Source organism: Amphibalanus amphitrite, unplaced genomic scaffold, assembly GCF_019059575.1.
Source record: "Amphibalanus amphitrite isolate SeventyFive unplaced genomic scaffold, NRLGWU_Aamphi_draft 000171F_arrow, whole genome shotgun sequence".
Lineage (NCBI taxonomy): Eukaryota > Metazoa > Arthropoda > Thecostraca > Balanomorpha > Balanidae > Amphibalanus > Amphibalanus amphitrite.
In genome coordinates, this window is record NW_024881666.1 from 713,614 (window position 1) to 732,596 (window position 18,983).

The 18,983-nt window shown below is 51.7% G+C and overlaps 2 protein-coding genes across 2 annotated transcripts; one reads left to right on the forward strand and one right to left on the reverse strand.

Moving 5' to 3' along the window:
• Window positions 1-575: 575 nt before the first annotated feature.
• LOC122383722 lies at window positions 576-2,307 on the reverse strand. The gene is made up of 2 exons (XM_043370448.1): window positions 1,306-2,307; window positions 576-791 (listed from the first exon to the last, which is right to left on the reverse strand). Exons 1-2 carry the CDS (start codon window positions 2,305-2,307, stop codon window positions 576-578), a joined length of 1,218 nt encoding a protein of 405 aa, XP_043226383.1.
• A 3,709-nt stretch (window positions 2,308-6,016) lies between these two features.
• Window positions 6,017-7,544, forward strand: LOC122383723. Its single transcript, XM_043370449.1, has 3 exons — window positions 6,017-6,101; window positions 6,382-7,194; window positions 7,402-7,544. Exons 1-3 carry the CDS (start codon window positions 6,017-6,019, stop codon window positions 7,542-7,544), a joined length of 1,041 nt encoding a protein of 346 aa, XP_043226384.1.
• The last annotated feature ends 11,439 nt before the right edge of the window (window positions 7,545-18,983 follow it).

Below are 18,983 nucleotides of genomic sequence, written 5' to 3' on the forward strand. Positions count from 1 at the left end.
TGCCCGGCTGTCCGCGATAGCCCCCACATTGTGATACACCAGGCTGTCCGCGATTGCCCACTTAGACATGGAGGCTGTCCGCATAACCCACCTGGTCACCTACGGCTCTCGTGACCATTCACTGCCGTTCACTGTGATCTCACAGTCTGGCTCTCGCCAAAAAACTATCCGTTAGGCGCTCCACAATTAACACCCTCAGTGGGGTGGCCCGTTACACATCCTTTAGCCTGTAAGTACCAGTGCCCGATATGTACTTACGACAACTACAGAATGCCACCATACACTTTGAGTTGTGCTGCCACCAGGTGGCAGTGCACCCTGCACCTGGCCTGTCGCTGGGGCTGGGCGGTAACCTAACATAAATGTTCACTCCACAGCTAGTTCGGCCCGCCAGCCCAGCCGGCTCGCCATTCGCCACCAACTGCGACTTCTCTCTTCCCGTTTATTATCCAGGCGACAGACGGCCGCGCCCCCTCCGCCTCCACCCACTGCCAGTGAACCCGCTCTCGTGTCAAGGCCGGCTACGGCAGCCGACACCGACAGCCGTGGCTCTCCCGCCGACGCAGACATCTCGGTTAGTTCGGGCGGATGCTTCCCGAGACCCGGCCGTCGACCGTCCATCGCAGGCCGCGCCACCGCCGGGCCGGCAGGTCTCCGCCAAGCTTCCCGGCCTGCGGATCCCCCACACCGGAGGTGGTCACATTCGTCTGAGAACCGCGGCCGCCGCCGACGGAGGCGCAGTCCCAGCAGCTCCGGCCTCTCCGTATGGTCCGACTCCGAACCCTCGCGTTCTGCGGGCGAGCCGTCGCCGTCCCGCCGCCCAGAGCAACGGAGTCATAAGCGCCCGCGGACAGGCGGCAGCCGGGGCCACCCCACCTGATACTCAAGAATCATACTAGTACATTTTCAGTGGACCACACTGCAGTACGCACCACTAACGGACCATCCGACTCTGCAGGCGGGCGCTCCGCCGCAGCAGCACCGGCTCGACCTGAGCCGGCAGGAGGCTCAGCCACAGCCGGCTCGGCTGCAGGGGGCTCAGTCCCCATCATCGACACTGTCACTGTCCCCGTCGCCGTCATCGACACTGTCACTGTCCCCGTCGCTGTCCTGCCGGTCACATCGGTGACGAACGTTTCTGACGTGCCATGGGACCCCATCGACCTCGACTACCTGTCGCGACACCAAGCCCGTCACCGTCCCGCGCCGTGACATATCTGTGCAGCGTGTCCCACGTCGGCGCACCCACACCCTGTCCCCCACTCTGAGACGCGCCCCGTCAGATACAAGTGGGGGTGATCCCACAGCCTCCGTGGCGTCAGATAGCGGCGGCCTAACACGACACCGGTCGTCAGACACGAGTGAGTGCCGCTCGCTAGCTTCAGCGGCGTCAGACGGCGCGGACCGAATACAATCCCGCACGGTGTACTGATACACCCCGGATGCCGGGGCGGACTCTGCCGTCACTCCATCGCGCGGGGTCACGTTGTAAATGTGAACCGCTTCGGCCACGGTACACTGGCGCCTCGCGGCGATGACTTTGATTGTCCGATGGCACCGCTCCACCACACCATTCCCGCCTGGCTCGTGGACAGCTCGGAATCTGAGAGCCACTCTCCACCGCGCCGTGAGCACAGCCATATGTCGGCCACGGAACACCGTGTCATTGTCTGTCAGGATCTCCTCAGGGGCTCCGCGCTCGAGACATAGCTGCTCTAGGTGGCCAACGATCTCGTTGGCGTTGGCGCGACGCAGCGAGCGCCACACGCAGAAGCGCGATGGCCCACAGTCAATGACGGTGAGGTAGTTCTGTCCGCGGTGATGGGTGACGTCAATGGATATGCGCTGCCACGGGACAGACACGCCGAGCGAGCCATGTCTCCACCGCACCGGGGCCGGGTCAATCGAGCGGCACGCGTCACAGTTCTCCACCACTGCACGAGCCATAGCCCGGGTGACGTCACGCGACACATCACGGCGGGCAAAGTACAATGTCCGACGGACACCGGGGTGGCCGGCCCGATCGTGTGACTGGCACACGGCTGCACGGAGCTCGTCCGCCGTACCGCTGTCGGCACGCCCAGCGGCGGCACCGGCCAGAGGCGGCGGCTCGGAGACGACCGCCGCACTGACTCCGGGCGATGGAGACTCGCACTCTCGAGTCACACTCACGTTACGAAGCCAGTCTTTGGGGACTCGCGTCAGTGCGTCAGCTCGGTTCTCAGCCGACCGCACGAGCATCACCGACAGTCGTAGCCGCAGCTCACCGACCAGCTGACAGATGATCCCCACACGTCGCCGAATCATCAGCTCACCGTGCGCCTTTGTTCTGAGGCGCGCGGCCGCTGATGGCGTCATCAAGCCAGCAATGAACCGTGGCCGAGTCGGTGCGGAGATCGATTGTCCGCGCTCCCCAGGCGACAGCCAGGTTGACGCCTCGGATGGCGGCGTCCAGCTCGGCCATGTTGATGTGCGTGGCCTCATTATGTCTTAGCCAGCACGCGTCCTCGATGACGTCACCGTCCGCTGACTCCAGCACGACTCCGGTGGCCAGGGAGCTGGCGTCCGTCCAAACAGCCATGGCGTCACCCTCAACGCACCACGTGCCGCGGGCTGGGTCGTCACCATTCAAGCGGCCTGCAACATAGTCCAGCTGAGCACGCAGCGCTGCGTCATCGGTGACGTCATCCCACGCCCGAGTACATCCTTTTGGCGGTCCTTTGGCGTCTTTCAGCTACGCAAGAAGGAATCGGCAGACACAGACACCTGGGCGAGCGAGGAGGGGAAGTCGAGACCGTGTTTCCGCCAAAAAGAGAAAACAACCAAGGTAGGTGGTAGGTAACTACACCTGCGCTATCTACATCAGCTGCCCCGCATGACACTAATGGGACCGTATTAGAGCCGGCGATAATCACGGAACATTAGTGTCGGGGCAGACTGCGGCGGGGCAGACTGCGGCGACCCCTAGGAAGAACAACTAGGGAGAACAACATTCGACAGATGGCAGCACTAGACGAGATAATCAGGCAATACTTTAATATTAATGGGAAAGAAATCATGCCAATGTTTGCCCTCACCAAGCATGTTACCACGACAATGGAAGAATGTAGTGTAGTACCCCTCCCCGGGCCCGCCGCGGGCTGGCAGCGGCGGCCGGAGCCGGTCCGACCTTTGGCCGGCCGGGTCAGGTAACCGGGACGGCCGCGCCGCGGCGCCGCGCCCGGGCCGGCCGGGAGACGGAGTCGGGCGCGCGTCGGCAAGGGCGCGGGGCACATTAGTCGAGTTGAATGTTCACTGTTCAGTCTTGAGTGCGAGTGATGTATGTGTGAATCGATATGTGAGCAGCAAAATCCAACAAGAAAACAAATCCGTGAAAGAAGGGCAACGCTGGCAAACATCACCACCATAGTCTTCCTACGCCGAACGAGTTCCACACCAACGTGCATCAGCGAGAGTAAAACTAGGATCCTAACACACCCACCCACCGCCCCACCGTCACCCCATTCCTTCCCAAGTCTCCTTCCCCTCCGCTCGGGGCGTCTTTCAGCTACGCAAGAAGGAATCGGCAGACACAGACACCTGGGCGAGCGAGGAGGGGAAGTCGAGACCGTGTTTGCGTCTTTCAGCTACGCAAGAAGGAATCGGCAGACACAGACACCTGGGCGAGCGAGGAGGGGAAGTCGAGACCGTGTTTCCGCCAAAAAGAGAAAACAACCAAGGTAGGTGGTAGGTAACTACACCTGCGCTATCTACATCAGCTGCCCCGCATGACACTAATGGGGAGGTCGCAAAATTGACCTGACCTTAGGTCATCGATATCAAAATTCTGAGATAAACATTTTGTACATGCTATTGCTCTTAGCAATCGCTGAAAGTTTCAAAGCGATCGGTCACTCGGTGTAGCTATGACAGACATTGAAACTTTTTATGAGGTGAGGTCACTTCAAGTGACCTGGTGACCTGACCATGAATGACCTTGGTGAGACATAAAGGTTGCAAGGTCTCGGAAGAATATGGAGTCCTGTGAGTTTTATTTATCTGCAGAAGTTGACCTAGCAATGGCGGAGTTGCCAAGCCGCAATATTTTGGGACCGAGTGAAGTCTTTTATGACGTCATAGGTCAGTGACTCGACAAGAATCAAAAATGTAATTGGTCGTTGGTGTCACCAGAGAATCGGCTTGAATCAAGTCAGGTCCGCTAATTTTCAGCTTTCAGGTTTCCTTGTTGGGAGCAATCGCAAGAAGTCTGGGGTAGGTATAGTTCGTTTTTTCTAAGTTCGTCCCTCACTGTAAACGTCTTATTGAACACAGCACGAGAATTGGTAGCTGAATTACTGAGAAAACTCGTTGGCGCACAGTGATTTCGCAAACGATCAATTGTATCAAAATTATTTCTACCTGGCTCCTTTTTCCCAGACTCGCAGCCCGGTATTTGCAACCTCACAAGGATCGAAGACTTGTCAGGAAGTATAACCGAACTAATTAGTAAATCGCACGGCGTTTAACGTAACAGTATATAATCGGTGTTAGAAACTTATTGGAGGTAAGCTATGGTATTTCTGAGCATGATTAATAATGTAAATAGAGTGAATAACCTTATGCTCATGTTATTGTTGGGATATTGTGACCACGGACCGGCCGCCGTGTGGGGCCGTGGAACAGGATGGGTCGGCGGCCCGGCCGTCCGGCCGGCGAGCCGCCTGACCGCCGCGCGGTCACCGCGCATGCGCTCTGTGCCGTGGTTATATAAGGGCGCGACCGTGACCGGACTGGGTCAGTCGGCGGGTCGCCGTGTCCGTGCTTGGTCGTCGGTCGCTGGAAGCACAATACACCGTGTCGTGGTATATGCAGCTTTATTTGGCCCTAACATATTTTGGCGCGGTCGGTAGGACCAATAACGTAAATGGGCTGCATATGAATTTTTAAGAAAGAAGATTGCTGTGAGAGTTCTGTGACGGCCTACGCAAGCTCACGGTGGAAAAGGTGGACGGAGCCGGTGAGTAGAGACTTCGGGTGATGAGAGGTTGTCTCCAGTAGAGTTCAGTATAACAAACTATGGATTTATCTACCATTTTCCTTTCAAGAGCCTCGAAATTTAGTGGAGAGTCGGGGGAAGTGTGGCAGAAATGGTTCCGCCGATTTGAAGCTCAGACGGCGAGCATGAAAGCCGGGGACCGGCTGGCTGCTATGGTGGGTCTTTTGGACGGAGTCGCACTGGACACATCCGCGTCACTCACCGAAGAGTCACGGAAGGACTACGGCAGGGTGGTTGAAGCACTGGAAAGTCGGTTCGGTCGGCAAATAAGCACGTTGCAGGCTCATGCCGAACTCAACCGAGTTTGCCAGTCACCTTCGGAGTCTATTGAAGACTTCTCAGCCAGGATCAGAGAGCTGAGTGGGCTAGCCCAGCCGGCTCTGCCCAGCGACCACAGCGCTATGGAGGGATTCCAGTGCGGCCGATTCATCTGTGGCCTCCGTGACACGCAATTGCAAGACAGGTTAATCAGCCAAAACGTATCCACACTGACTGACGCGGTACGCGTTAGTAAAGAATTCGAGGAGACGAGGAAGACGATCAAGGCAGTGCGAAATCATGAGATCGACGTCATCGGGGCGATCCGCCCGGTCGGGGGTGAAGCAACCGTGGGTCAAGCAGAAAAGACTGTGACGGACAACAACCGGCTCACAGCCATCGAAGATCATATTCGTGGGCTACACGAGTCGATATCGGCCATCACAATGGCGCCGAAGACGACAACTGATGCGAGTAAGTCTCGCCGACTTCCCCGGTGCTACCGCTGCGAGCAGCCGGGTCATTTTCAGCGAGACTGCGTCGAGCGTAGCCGTGGTTCACCTAGCGTCAGATGCTTCGGCTGTAGAGAATTGGGTCACCTCAAGCGACACTGCCCCATTTCATTGCCGTCGACAAGGGATGGGCGCGCGCTGCCGCTCTGCTTATGTTGTGGGCAGCAGGGCCACTGGATGGCGGGGTGCCAATACTTCCAGGGTGGCAGCAATGGCGGAGGCCACTCCGAGACGAGAGCTGCTGATGCCCGGCGGGGCGCTGGTGCGCATCAGGAAAACTGAACCGGACTGGAGCCGTGGGACAGGTCCCAGTCCTCTCTAAAGCGTCCCCACTCACGGCGTCGGCCGTTCGGGTCGTCATTCACGGCGCTCCGACATGGGCGCTGGTGGACACTGGTGCCGACTTCACCATGATGCGAAGAGGATTTTATGAGGGGAACCCAGCACTAAGAACAATCCGGCTCAGCCCGAGCTCGCGCAATGCTATCGGAGCGGGAGGTACCTCCCTCCAGATAGTTGGTGAGTTGGAAAACCTCTCATTATGCATTGATGGAGTCAGCTTCCGATGCCCGGTAGTGACCGTGGCAGGCGACCTCGTGTACGACGTGATACTAGGTCGCGACTTCACGTGCATGCATCGCACGGTCATTGACGACGACACTGGCTCATTCAAGATTGGAACCATGAGCGTTCCCCTGCCAAGCCGGGAGCAGGTTCGACCAAGACGTGCGCGAGTGCGATTACTGTCGAACGTCGTCATTCCAGCACGGTCAGAGTGCGTGGTAGCTGGTAAGCTGGAGAGAGTGGACGGCGTGCAGAGTGATGAAATGGGTGCAGCCGGGATATTCGAGCCATCGACCGTAGCGGAGCGGGAGGGACTCCTGACTCCAAGGGCTCTGGTCGTTGCAGATGACGACGGGTGCGTCTCGATCATCTTGACAAATGTTGGGTCTGAAGAAGTCCGTGTTCTCAGAGGCAGTGACCTAGGGACATTTTATGATGCCACAAACGAGAAGGACTGCGAGTACAAGTTGTGCCTGGCTGCAGACGGAGGCGTTGGGGACATTGATGATGATGACGTTGATGATGTGAGCTGCAGAACAGAAAGGCGTCAGAATACGACGGTGACAGAAGTACTTGATGTGGACGGATCTGACTTCTCAGCGGAAGGAAAGGAGAAACTTAGAACCATTCTCAGCGAATATGCAGACATCTTCAGTCAGTATGCGGGTGATATCGGCAAGACAGATTTGCTCGAACACCACATCGACACAGGGGAGGAGGCTCCCGTGAAGCAGAGACCACGGCGGGTACCAGTTAAACTCCGCGAGCAAGTCGAGATGCAGAAGACGCAGATGATGAAAGATGGAATAATTGAAGAGAGTACAAGTCCGTGGTGCTCTCCAGTCGTCCTGGCCAGATAGAAAGATGGAAGTTTCCGCTTCTGCGTCGATCTCCGCGCGATCAACAGCCGAACTCGCGGATGTGCGCATCCTCTGCCGAGGGTCGACGAGGCGTTGGATACCCTAGCGGGGGCAACGTGGTACACGACGCTCGACATGGCGACCGGTTACTGGCAGGTCCCGCTGGCCACAGAGGACCGAGAAAAGACGGCGTTCTCCACGGGCAAAGGACTCCATCAGTTCAGGGTGATGGCCATGGGTCTCAAAAATGCTGGAGCCACATTCCAGCGATTCATGGAACTGGTGCTTGCGGGTCTGGACTCGAAACGCCGTTAAGTCTACCTTGATGACATCATCATATCAAGCAGATCCGCGGACGAGCACATCGCAACGCTCCGTGATGTCTTCAAGCGAGTGAGGTCGGCGAAGCTGAAGCTCAAACCAGAAAAGTGCCGCCTCGCAAAGCGCGAAGTTACGTTCCTCGGTCACCGGGTCGCAAAGGAGGGACTCCTACCGGACCCACATAACATCCAGAAGATACTCGACTGGGCTCCACCGAAGACGGAAGATGACATGAAGAGCTTCCTCGGATTGTGCGGATATTACAGCCGTTTTGTCCCACAATACATGGATCTCACGAAGCCGCTGAGGGAAGCCAAGGTGGTGGGTGACCACCTGACGTGGACACCGGAAGCTGAAGCAGCTTTTGAGAGTCTGAAGCAGGCGCTGACTGCACCTCCGGTGTTAGCCCTCCCTACGTTCCGTGGTACATTCGTCTTGTACACGGATGCATCCGACTCTGCAGTCGGTTCAGTGCTCGCGGAGCGGGTGGGTGACACGGAGAGAGTCATCGCCTACGACAGTAAGGTGCTGACAAAGCAACAGCGCAGATGGCCAACATATGATAAAGAACTCTGGGCCATCGTTCACGCCATCCGGCGGTTCAACCAGTACACAGTTGGAGCAGAATTCGAAGTCGTGACCGATCACAAACCACTCACGGGTGTACCGGAGTCCATCAATGTGGAACGTGACGGGACAGGAAGGCGTGGCCGGTGGGCCATCGAGCTGAGCTCTTACCAGTTCCGGGTGGTTGTCCGGCCGGGCCGGGATCACGGCAATGCCGATGCGATGTCCCGGCAGCGACCAGTCAACGGCAATCTCTGGACGGGCAAGCGCAGCAAGTCTTGTCCCGCCGAAGCCGGTCAAGCACCCGTGCATACCGCAGCTACAAGAACCCAAGAACCTGCTTCTGGTGAAGAGGAGGAATGTGTGGGGAAGACTCGAGGCGCAGCAGAACTTGGCCAAGTCTGCGCACTGCCTACTGCGCTACGTAGTGCGAAGGATGACCAGGCGGGACGCCTAATCACTGAAGCACCAGGACAATCGGAGTTGCAGACGGCGCAACAAGAGGACGAGGTCCTCAGTGTCATGCGGAACGCCTGTCTGGGCAGTCGGGAACCACCGCCCGATCACCCTCTCGCCGAGTGGGAGCTACTGCGTGGGAGCTGGACGCAACTCGAAGTGAGGGAGGGCGTTCTCGGCATGAGGACGAAGTGGGGCTTCCGGGCCCTGGTCCCCGATTCGATGCGATCAAGAATCATGATGCTCGCCCATGACCATCCGACGTCCGCACACTTGGGACGGAGCCGAACAACGGAAAGAGTGCGACAGCGCTTCCTCTGGCCCGGCATGTTCGCGGACATCCGTCGGTACTGCAGCACGTGTGACCTTTGCCAACGGCGCCATCGCCCTGCACCGAAGAAACGGGCTCCTCTGGTGACGGAGGTCACGAGTCAACCATTCCGCAGAATTGCGATTGACATCACTGAGATGCCGGTGTCGGATAATGGCAATCGATATGCAGTAGTCATCATGGACTATTTTTCTAAATACGTCCGAGTGTACCCAGTCAGACGGCAGGATGCCGAAACCGTAACCACGGTACTGTTGGATTGGGTTTACGACATGGGGGTGCCAGACAGAATTCACTCGGACCAAGGAGGCCAATTTGAGTCTGCATTGTTCCAGTGCATGTGCAAGCGACTGGGCATCCAGAAAACACGTACAACGCCCTATCACCCTGAGAGTGATGGTATGGTAGAGCGTTTTATGAGAACACTCAAGGACATGGTCGCCAAATACGTTGACCCTCAAGGAGCGAACTGGGACGCTGACATCAAGGCGTACTGCATGGCCTACAACACCTCTGTGCACAGCGTCACCGGATATTCCCCGTTCTTTCTGCTGCACGGATTCCACCCGAAAACGCCACTCGATGCGGTCATCAACCCTCCGGATCGGGCGGTAAATATCCGGTGCTACCTTGAAGAGCGTCTTAAGGCCATTTCAGAGGCTTATCAGACGACTATCAGGAAAACCCGGGCCAGTGTCACGGAGGCTGCGACCCGATTCAACCAGCGCGCGAGCGGAAAAGGGTTCGAGGCTGGTGACCGGGTATGGATCCGGGATAATAGGGTCTCGGTCGGCGGGAAGCCGAAACTGGGACTGTACTACAAAGGCCCGGGCACCATCATCGGCCGCCTCGGAGGAGAGAGAGGAGTAACGTACCTCGTCCGTGACGACAAGGGCAAGGAAAAGGCTCTGCACTTCAACCAGCTAAAGCCAGCTGTGGAACGGGAGTCCCACAAACAGGAAACGTCTGGAAGCACCCGGAGGGACGACGCATCGGACACAGCCACAGAAACGCGTCCCAGGAAGCAGACGGGGTCCGAGGAGACTGGACCGGATCCACTGGCGTTGTACTACCTCTGCCGGCGGGCCCGAGATCAGGTGGGGAATGGGGGTACATCTGTGCGGGGCGCGTATGTGACCAGGTCTGGCAGAGTGTCGCTCCCCCCAGATCGTTTTCAATCCTAGGCCTCGGATGCTCTTGATGTGCATCACCAGTGTCTGAATCAGTTTGTATTTCCGGTCGCGTTCCGGTCGCGTAGTGTATCGCGTTTCTTTGTTACTTGACCAAGTGGAAACGTTTCTTTTATGGGGGGAGGAGTGTTGGGATATTGTGACCGCGGACCGGCCGTGTGGGGCCGTGGAACAGGATGGGTCGGCGGCCCGGCCGTCCGGCCGGCGAGCCGCCTGGCGAGCCGCCTGACCGCCGCGCGGTCACCGCGCATGCGCTCTGTGCCGTGGTTATATAAGGGCGCGACCGTGACCGGACTGGGTCAGTCGGCGGGTCGCCGTGTCTGTGCTTGGTCGTCGGTCGCTGGAAGCACAATACACCGTGTCGTGGTATATGCAGCTTTATTTGGCCCTAACATTATATGTTGCAAATTGATATAATTAAAACTAAATTGATATATTTCGATATTGCACCGTCATCAGAATAAGAATGTGAAAGAATCATTCTTATTCTGATGCCGGTGCAATATCGAAATATATCAATTTAGTTTTAATTATATCAATTTGCAACATATAACATGAGCGTAAGGTTATTCACTCTATTTACGTTAGAAACTTATTTTGAAAATATTAGTTCATATATCTCCAATACAAAGTGCGCTAGCCAGTTTTCTCAGTAATTCAGCTAGCAATTCTCGTGCTGTTTCCAAAAAGATGTTTACAGTGAGGTTCGAACTTAAAAAAAAACGAACTATAACACCCGTTACCCTCATCTATGGAAAATTATGCTTTTGCGGAGCGACCTTCAAAGCTAGTGCGCCCCATGCACTGTCGTGTTTTCAGCTTGCTGTCGGTTTTCCAATATATGGAAGCCAGTTACAGGCGTCTCTTAGTCTCTCATTGGTCAATCGCACACACCACGTGTGGTTCATCAACGACCAATGAGAAGATGAGAAACGCCAGCAAACTGACAGCATGCTGATTTGGTGATCAAACAGCGCCCTGACCACACCCCTCCCATCTATCGCTGACACCCTGCTCGGTAACTCGTCTCGAGACGTGACTGAGCCAGGCCCTTCGACCGGTTACCGCCGCCGGCATAATTCCGCCTGATTCCGATCCGACTGCACCGCTGGACACCACACTGTGGCAAGCGACTCCGCTGTCAGACTCGGGCCGAACGCACCCCCTCCCCTACCCCCACTCCAGCTGTGGCGAGGGTGAGGGTATTCACCGCATCAAACCTACAGGCCGCCTGGACCCTTATCTTGAGACCAATAGTACAGTAGGTCTATTAAAAAAGTCCCCAGCACCAGTGGGCGCTGCCTTCGCTGAGCCGAACCCCCGTCTGCCTGTCCCGTATCGCGCCGGTATCAGGTCAGGTAGGGTCAGCGGGACCGCTCGGCCCGGCCCGCGGGCGGTGGACGGGCGGCCGGTAACGCTTTCCGCCAGCCAGCTGTAGAATCCAACAAACGGGACGGCCACCGCTCAGCGCAGCGAAACCGGTGTTGAAGAATGGCAGTAGATGTTCATGGCCACAATGATTTTGAGAAAGACATTGTTAGCCCGTGCCCCACAGGAATGCCTAGACTCTCACGCCCTGTTGGAGGGAAAATGGGGATTGAGCATCATTCTTATAATTCAGCTTTGGGCATTTAAGTGGCATTCGAAGTAGCGTCAAAAGTAGCAAAAAGAAGAAATATACTTCAGCCAATTTTAGATCGGGTCAGAGCCAGAGGTCATGTCACCAGAGGTCATCGGTGGTAAAAATTTGCTTGGACAGGGTGCGTTGCGCGCACCGGTGCATTGGGTTTCCAGTTTCCATGGAAACATCAACAGACTCGGAAGCTCGCAACGCTAGCGTGGAGCCGAATTCATATCAACCCCCGCAACAATGCAGCAGCGCAGCGCAGCGTGCTGCAACGCGGGGCCGTGAAACACCGCCCAGGGCTATCCATGTGTCAGGGCAATCCAACCCACGTGATGGGCTCGGCCCCAGCAGAGCATGAGGTCCAGGACTCCCGCCCAGGCCCCCTGTCTCCCCTAATTCCTGTCATCCTTCCCACTCTGAAATCGACCGAGCCTAACCTAACACAACAATGAGCTCGTTTACCGCTATGTCTGAATAATATTGTCAGATTTAATAAAGGTGAACGGCTTAGCACGTAAATAACAGCAACTGCCACCATCGGTATTATGAGAAAACCAATTGCTTTTCCACAAACACTTAAAAGTTTTTAGCTTAAAACTTGCTTGAAATTAATTTTACCAGCCTCGTGTTCCTCTTATTAAAGGTGGCAAAATGTGGACCCGAGGATCCGGTCCAAAGAACCAGTCTGGACCCATATGGGTCCAGACCGGTTCCTGGAAATTTTCTGACGGGTCCAACTGGGTCCTACCATAAACTTTACATCTCGCACACTACACATTATTGCAAAATATGAAGTGAATGAAGTGAATGTTTCTTTACACACAGTAGCTCATGAGTATTCCCAGTGGAAAAAGGCTGTTTTACAGGATGCAATTAATGATACCTACAAGTAATTTGTATTATTTGACTTTTGGGGAACGGGTCCAAATGGTTCCGATTCCAACTAAGACCGGGTCCAACTGGTTCCAGAAATGTCCAGTCGGGTGTGGTTCGAGTCTGGTTCCCAAAATTTTCATCTTTTGCCACCTCTACCTCTTATACAAAAAAAAACGCGTCGAATGAATCAAAAGTTGACCTTTAAAGGTCATTTGAAAAATTTGGCCTTTGTTCAAAGACATGACCTGACCAGAAATGGTCATGATGCATAGCAGGATATTAGATTCGTATCGTGGAACTTTTAAACACTTCAGATGATTTCATAACTTAAGCATGTCTATCAAAAATAATTATGACATGGCTCATATGTAAGCTGGGTGTGTGATCATGCTTACGAGTATGTTGAAGTTTGAACGCAACTGATAATGTTCTGTTGGCCACAATTTCTTTATTTAATTTATTCTCCCGGATTTCATATCTTTATTAATGACAACTTGACGATGTCGAGAAAAAAAAAAACGCTTAGGAGATTTAACAGCCTGAGATACATTCAGTATAAGGAAGGGTCAAGGGTGCTAGATCCCTTCCGTCCTCGCTATCCTCAGGAAAAAAAAACAATCCGCATCGCCCCTAGTCTTCATGCTTCCCTCTCTGGACTGGAGGTCACCCCACCACTTGTTTGACGTCGGATCCATTCCAGGACACATAATCCTCTTCGGGTGACCGTTTGGGAGACGGCTGGACCGTCCCGACAGGGCAATCGTCCCACGGGAACAGTCTCGCTTCCGCAGATCACTGTCGCTGGCTCGCCTACCCAATTACTACCTACACCAGAGCATAGTTATGTCATAGCTCTGCAAGGGCCTTTTCAGACCGAAAATGATGGCTCCCAACAAAACAAACAATTTTCTCATTTAGTTTTGTATCTCATCAAGCACCACATGTTTTCAGAGTGTTTATTATGCGTTCCGTCCAAAAAAGCGCAGTTCAATTTTCTCCCATTGACTTGAGCGATCTCAAAATTGGCCCGGCCTTTCTGTCAACAATGTCAAACTTGCAAAGTAAACGTTTCAAATACATATAGTGTTGCCCATTGAAATCGCTGAAAGTTCTAAAGCGATCGGTTAGTCGGTGTATTTAGATATGATGAGCACAGGAACTTTCCTTGAGGTAAGGTCACTTGACGTGACCTGGTGTTATGACCTTGAATTGAAAGACTTGGACGGGAAAAATGGGTCATTTGAAATCTGAAAATGCTATATTTTAACAATAATTGCAAACACTATCCCGGCCAAATAGTGAGTGAGAATGGAGCGATCCCCCAACCCCATGTTTAGCTCCTATAATTGAGCTAGCTGCTAGAGCCTCGCGGAAAAAAACGAGCGCTTGCTTCGTTACGTGACGCAGCGACTGGTACCCCATTTTGAAATATCAGTGACCTCTTAGGGCAGGTCAAGGGCCCCAAGGCATTCGATCGGTTTTTGGTAAATAACTTCGCAAAAATGGTCGCATTATCGTCATTTCGATACAATCGTGTTTTCTGTTCTCAGACGCGTCGATTTATATGCTTTTTTGTTTAGGTGAAGCAATTTAGAACGCTAACCTGGGGTCAATGTCATGTTAGGGCAACACAGGTCACGAAGCTGTTGAAAGGAGGACATGTTGCATAACATTTGATTCGGCAAATCTTGCAAAGTCCAATGATGGCTGTCCCGACTGGCTAGCTCATTTTGATCGGGAGTTATTGACGAAGCACTCCTATCACCCTAAATGACGTCACGCAAGGTGAACAATGCAATTGTGAAACATTAGACCTTGCCAAGAATGTATGAAGTCACGATTTGAAGTGCTTGAGGTATAATTTTAGATCATTTCCGACGCCAAATTAACAGTTTCCATATTTCTCCATTATGCTCGACACAAGTGCATTGCGGATTTGCATCATTTTATAACCGACAACCGTGCAGAGGTTTACTTAAGACGCCATGGTTAAGTGACCTGACCTGAAAACGTGGTTGATGTCAAATGATCCGACTTGAATCAAATGCAAGGCATATGAAATGTCAGCCTTATATCATCAGTGTGCTTTGAGCTACCGCAAAAAAAAAAAATACATGGTGGCGGCATTCACCCCTTCTTCTCGGCCGGCGAGGGTTAAACCTCGCTTCGAATTATTGCAGATGATGCGACCGAAAACAAAGCATTTATCTGTGTCTAGAACGGCCGCTGACTTGTTGGACAAGATCCCCAATCTTGATTTGCTAGATGGGAATAAAATGTTCGGTATGCGATACATATATAACCCTCGATTTGCCCTCGCGCTAAGTCTATTCTAATCATCACTGTCGCTTTTTATCCGAGATGATGTCGCCGATAAACGGGTTGTTTTGTTTGCTTGCGTTGAATGGTCATTACGGATTATTGAAGGATTATGATAAAATAGGAATGGGGCAAGGGAGGATATGCACTGCGTCTGCGGGTGTTTAATTTAGATCACAAAGGCATCATTTTCGGCATAGTGCAGAGTCACTATCTTCTCCTCCTCTGCACTGCGGCATCTCCGCGCCCCACACACGGCGTCCTCACTCCACGGCCGGCCGCCGCCAACTGACCCACTCGCCGGGCGCCACGACCTGACCCGTGTCGCTGCCGCGGCCTGCGCAGTAGAGTCGGGGCTGGAATCCGGGGGTTCGGCCGGCCGGCCGCCTCTGGAGCGGGGGACTTTTTTTGTAGACCTACTGTACATACATGGTCGTATATATGCGAGTGTGTAAGATAGTGTGTCCTAGCCTCAGTTTGGCCAGCACGGTTTCTTTTTGTCTTGTAGGTTGATTTGAAGAAGAGAAATGGGAAATTGATGGTTTAATCGGATAGAGATGTGGATGTTTTTGATTGTGTCCCAGTCTCTTTGTCGAAGTTGCATCAAAGAGACGAAAATATGGTTGATAAAATCTATAACTGGAAGAGGAAGATGATTTCGAGACGAGAATAGAAGTGCAGTTTTGGCAAGGTTATCTGCCCGTTCGTTACCTTGGATCCCCATATGTGCGGGGATCCAGAGGATTCTTACTTCTTTATGTTCTTTCTGTAGAGCAATCAGCTGCTTTTTTTATTTTGTATACCAAAGGATGTGTTTCCTTTTTTCTTGTCATCAGAGTTCTAACAGAAGAAGCCGAGTCTGTACATACTACTGGCTTTCTGAAAATGTTTTCTTACAATATATTTAAGAGCCGAACTAATCGCTATCAATTCAGCGCTGAATATGCTGTGGCTGTCGTGAAGTCTGTTTTTGCATAATTTTGCGAAGTTATAGCTGCGGCAGAGTGTCCCTCTCTCCGCGAGCCTTCGGTATAAATATATGCGTCTGCCTGATGCTGCCTGATGCTCTGCTGAAAATCGGTATACATATATCGGTATAGGAGGTGTCTCTCCCACCTCCTGGGGCCTCCTCGATGCGCTGATTCCGAAAATGTAACTCTTTGGGTTGGTATTTTGGCCCGTTAACGAGTTAACGGCGAATTAGCATTTTAACGGGATACGGCGGAGTCTTTCGATTTGGCTGAAAATCGGTGTACAGGGTCTTCTCGATGCGCTGATTTCGAAAATGTACCTCTTTGGGGTGGTATTTAGCACCGTTCACGAGTTACCGACCAATTAACATTTTAACGGGAAACGGCGGGGTCTTTCGATTTGGCTGAAAACCGGTATACAGGGCTTCCTCGATGCACTGATTTCGAAAATGTGCCTCTTTGGGGTGGTATTTTGTACCGTTAACGAGTTAACGATCCGTTAACATTTCCGCAGCATATATCGATTTCAGCAGCAAATTTTCGGGGTCTTTCGATTTGGCTGAAAATCGGAATACAGGGCCTCCTCGATGCGCTGATTACGAAAATGTGCCTCTTTAGGGTGGTATTTTGCACCATTAACGAGTTAATGACCCGTTAACATTTAAGCAGCATATATCGATTTCAGCAGCAAATTTTCGGGGTCTTTCGACTTGGCTGAAAATCGGTATACAGGGCCTCCTCGATGCGCTGATTCCGAAAATGTAACTCTTTGGGTTGGTATTTTGGACCGTTAACGAGTTAACGGCGAATTAGCATTTTAACGGGAAACGGCGGGGTCTTTCGATTTGCCTGAAAATCAGTATACAGGGCCTTCTCGATGCACTGATTCCGAAAATGTACCTCTTTGGGGTAGCATTTTGCACCGTTAACGAGTTAACGGCTAAGTAACATTTTTAACGGGAAACGGCGGCTTCTTTCGATTTGGCTGAAAATCGGTTTACAGGGCCTTCTCGATGAGCTGATTCCGAAAATGTACCATCCGTTAACGAGCTAACGACCAATTAACATTTTAACGGGAAACGGCGGTGTCTTTCGATTTGGCTGAAAATCAGTATACTGGGCCTCCTCGATGCGCTGAATACGAAAATGTACCTCTTTAGGGTGGTATTTTGCACCGTTAACGAGTTAACGACCAAATAACATTTTAACGGGAAACGGCGGGGTCTTTCGAGTTCGCGGAAAATCGGTATACAGGGCCTCCTCGATGCGCTAATTTCGAAAATGTGCCTCTTTGGGGTGGTATTTTACACCGTTAACGAGTTAACGATCCGTTAACATTTCAGCAGCATATATCGATTTCAGCAGCAAATTTTCGGGGTCTTTCGATTTGGCTGAAAATCGGTATACAGGGCCTCCTCGATGCGCTGAATACGAAAATGTACCTCTTTAGGGTGGTATTTTGCAGCCCCCGTTCACGAGCTTCAGAATTCCTTTACCGTGACGTCATCACGGCGCATGAATTTTCCTTCACCCATAGAAATGCATGCAAAGCATGGTGTGTTTTAGGCGGGCTAAGGAGAAATCTAAGGCCTACATGTGTTCAAAAGACGTACCACTAAGCCAATGGATTCGTCTCATTACGATAAATGGGGTTGAAATCGAAAAAATCGGCCTATATTTGACTAAAATGGGCCTGTAAAATGGTCCTTGCAACTCATAATGAAGGATTTCCTCTGCGTTAAAAAAACTGTTTCTTGTGAATTTTATCAGCTACGGGGGAAATCCTTCATAATTGCTACCAGATTACTACCATATTCCCTCGCATTTCTGTTGCGCATTGCCTCACAAATCAGAGTTTTGTGAAGTTAATATTAATTTAATTGTCATATTTCGACTGATTTTGGCGATTTTCAATTATTTCAACGCAGCATGGATCAGATAGCTCTCATAGTTTGCAGAAGAATGTGGCTTTTGCTTGGTTATTTTCAAGTTATCTGTGATTTGGTGCGCCGTGATCGTAGCATTATATAAATTACCTATATCAACTTTAAAAATTGAATCAACTTTTGAAGTGAAGTTCACATGAAAAATCAAAAGTTCAAGCATAATAATTGTTTAAAGATAATGATGCAACATGTGTCTCCCAGATGGAACTTATATTTCAATTAAAAACTGAAAATGGAAAACAGAAGATGGATCTGCGGAGTAACTGAGATCACAAGGTGCTCTTGATTGTTGGTAATTGAAGATGTTGAGAGAACTTGTGAATCTGCATACCAGTCCTGACTTGCTTGATTGTTTAGAACTATATTAATTCTCATAATTGTGTAATGTGTAGTGACTGTGCACACTGCGCAGCACATGTGCGCAGAAATGTGCAGGTGGCTGGTAGGTGGGTTAAACTTCGGAGATGCGAATTTGGATGTCAGCTATAAAATTAATGGTTACGCCTTGTAGAGTAAGCTCTGCTGTTTTTTGTAATTGCCTTTTTTATAATTGTAACCTACAATGCTGTTAGTTTCATTTTTATTTAAATGCTCGACCAGAATTTGCACTTGTTCATGCATGAATGGCTAAGTTTGGGGTGTTTATTCAACCCTGACTGCTCAAGTTTTTCAAAGGCACATGACACAGCACGGCTAGATCAGCTGGTACCTACCTGTTGACTATTTTTGTTTTTGGTGGTGATGTGTTTGCTGTTTGTCTTTTGCAAGGTGGTCAATGAAATAAAATAATGCATTATTTTGGAATGTTTCCTTGACAGAAGCCAGGAGCCGGATTGATGTGTGCTGGTGAATGAGATGGTTCAAAAGCATTATCTGATGTTTTTCAATGTGCATAAGCCATAACATCCCTTTCATACGCTGAAGTTTTAATAGCTTCTCAGTCTCTGTCATTTTCCTGAAATATTGGTGTACAGTAGATAAGAGATATCAGTACCTTCTCAGAGGTACCTGCCTTCTGCTGGATGAATATTTAATTGGTTGGACGAAATGGACAGGTAGCCTTATGATAATGTAATGTGAAATCTTATTTCTATAAAACTTTGAAAATGAAGTTCTAATTATTCATATGTGCATACATTTTTGATGACTA

Coding starts and splice junctions, on each gene's coding strand:
- LOC122383722 (XM_043370448.1), bottom strand. CDS start 2,307: ATGATTCGGCGACGTGTGGGGATCATCTGTCAGCTGGTCGGTGAGCTG. Junction 792..1,305: donor TATCTGACGCCACGGAGGCT/GTGGGATCACCC, acceptor GCTCGCCCGCAG/AACGCGAGGGTTCGGAGTCG.
- LOC122383723 (XM_043370449.1), top strand. CDS start 6,017: ATGGCGGAGGCCACTCCGAGACGAGAGCTGCTGATGCCCGGCGGGGCG. Junction 6,102..6,381: donor AACTGAACCGGACTGGAGCC/GTGGGACAGGTC, acceptor GATGCCCGGTAG/TGACCGTGGCAGGCGACCTC. Junction 7,195..7,401: donor AATAATTGAAGAGAGTACAA/GTCCGTGGTGCT, acceptor CGCTGGCCACAG/AGGACCGAGAAAAGACGGCG.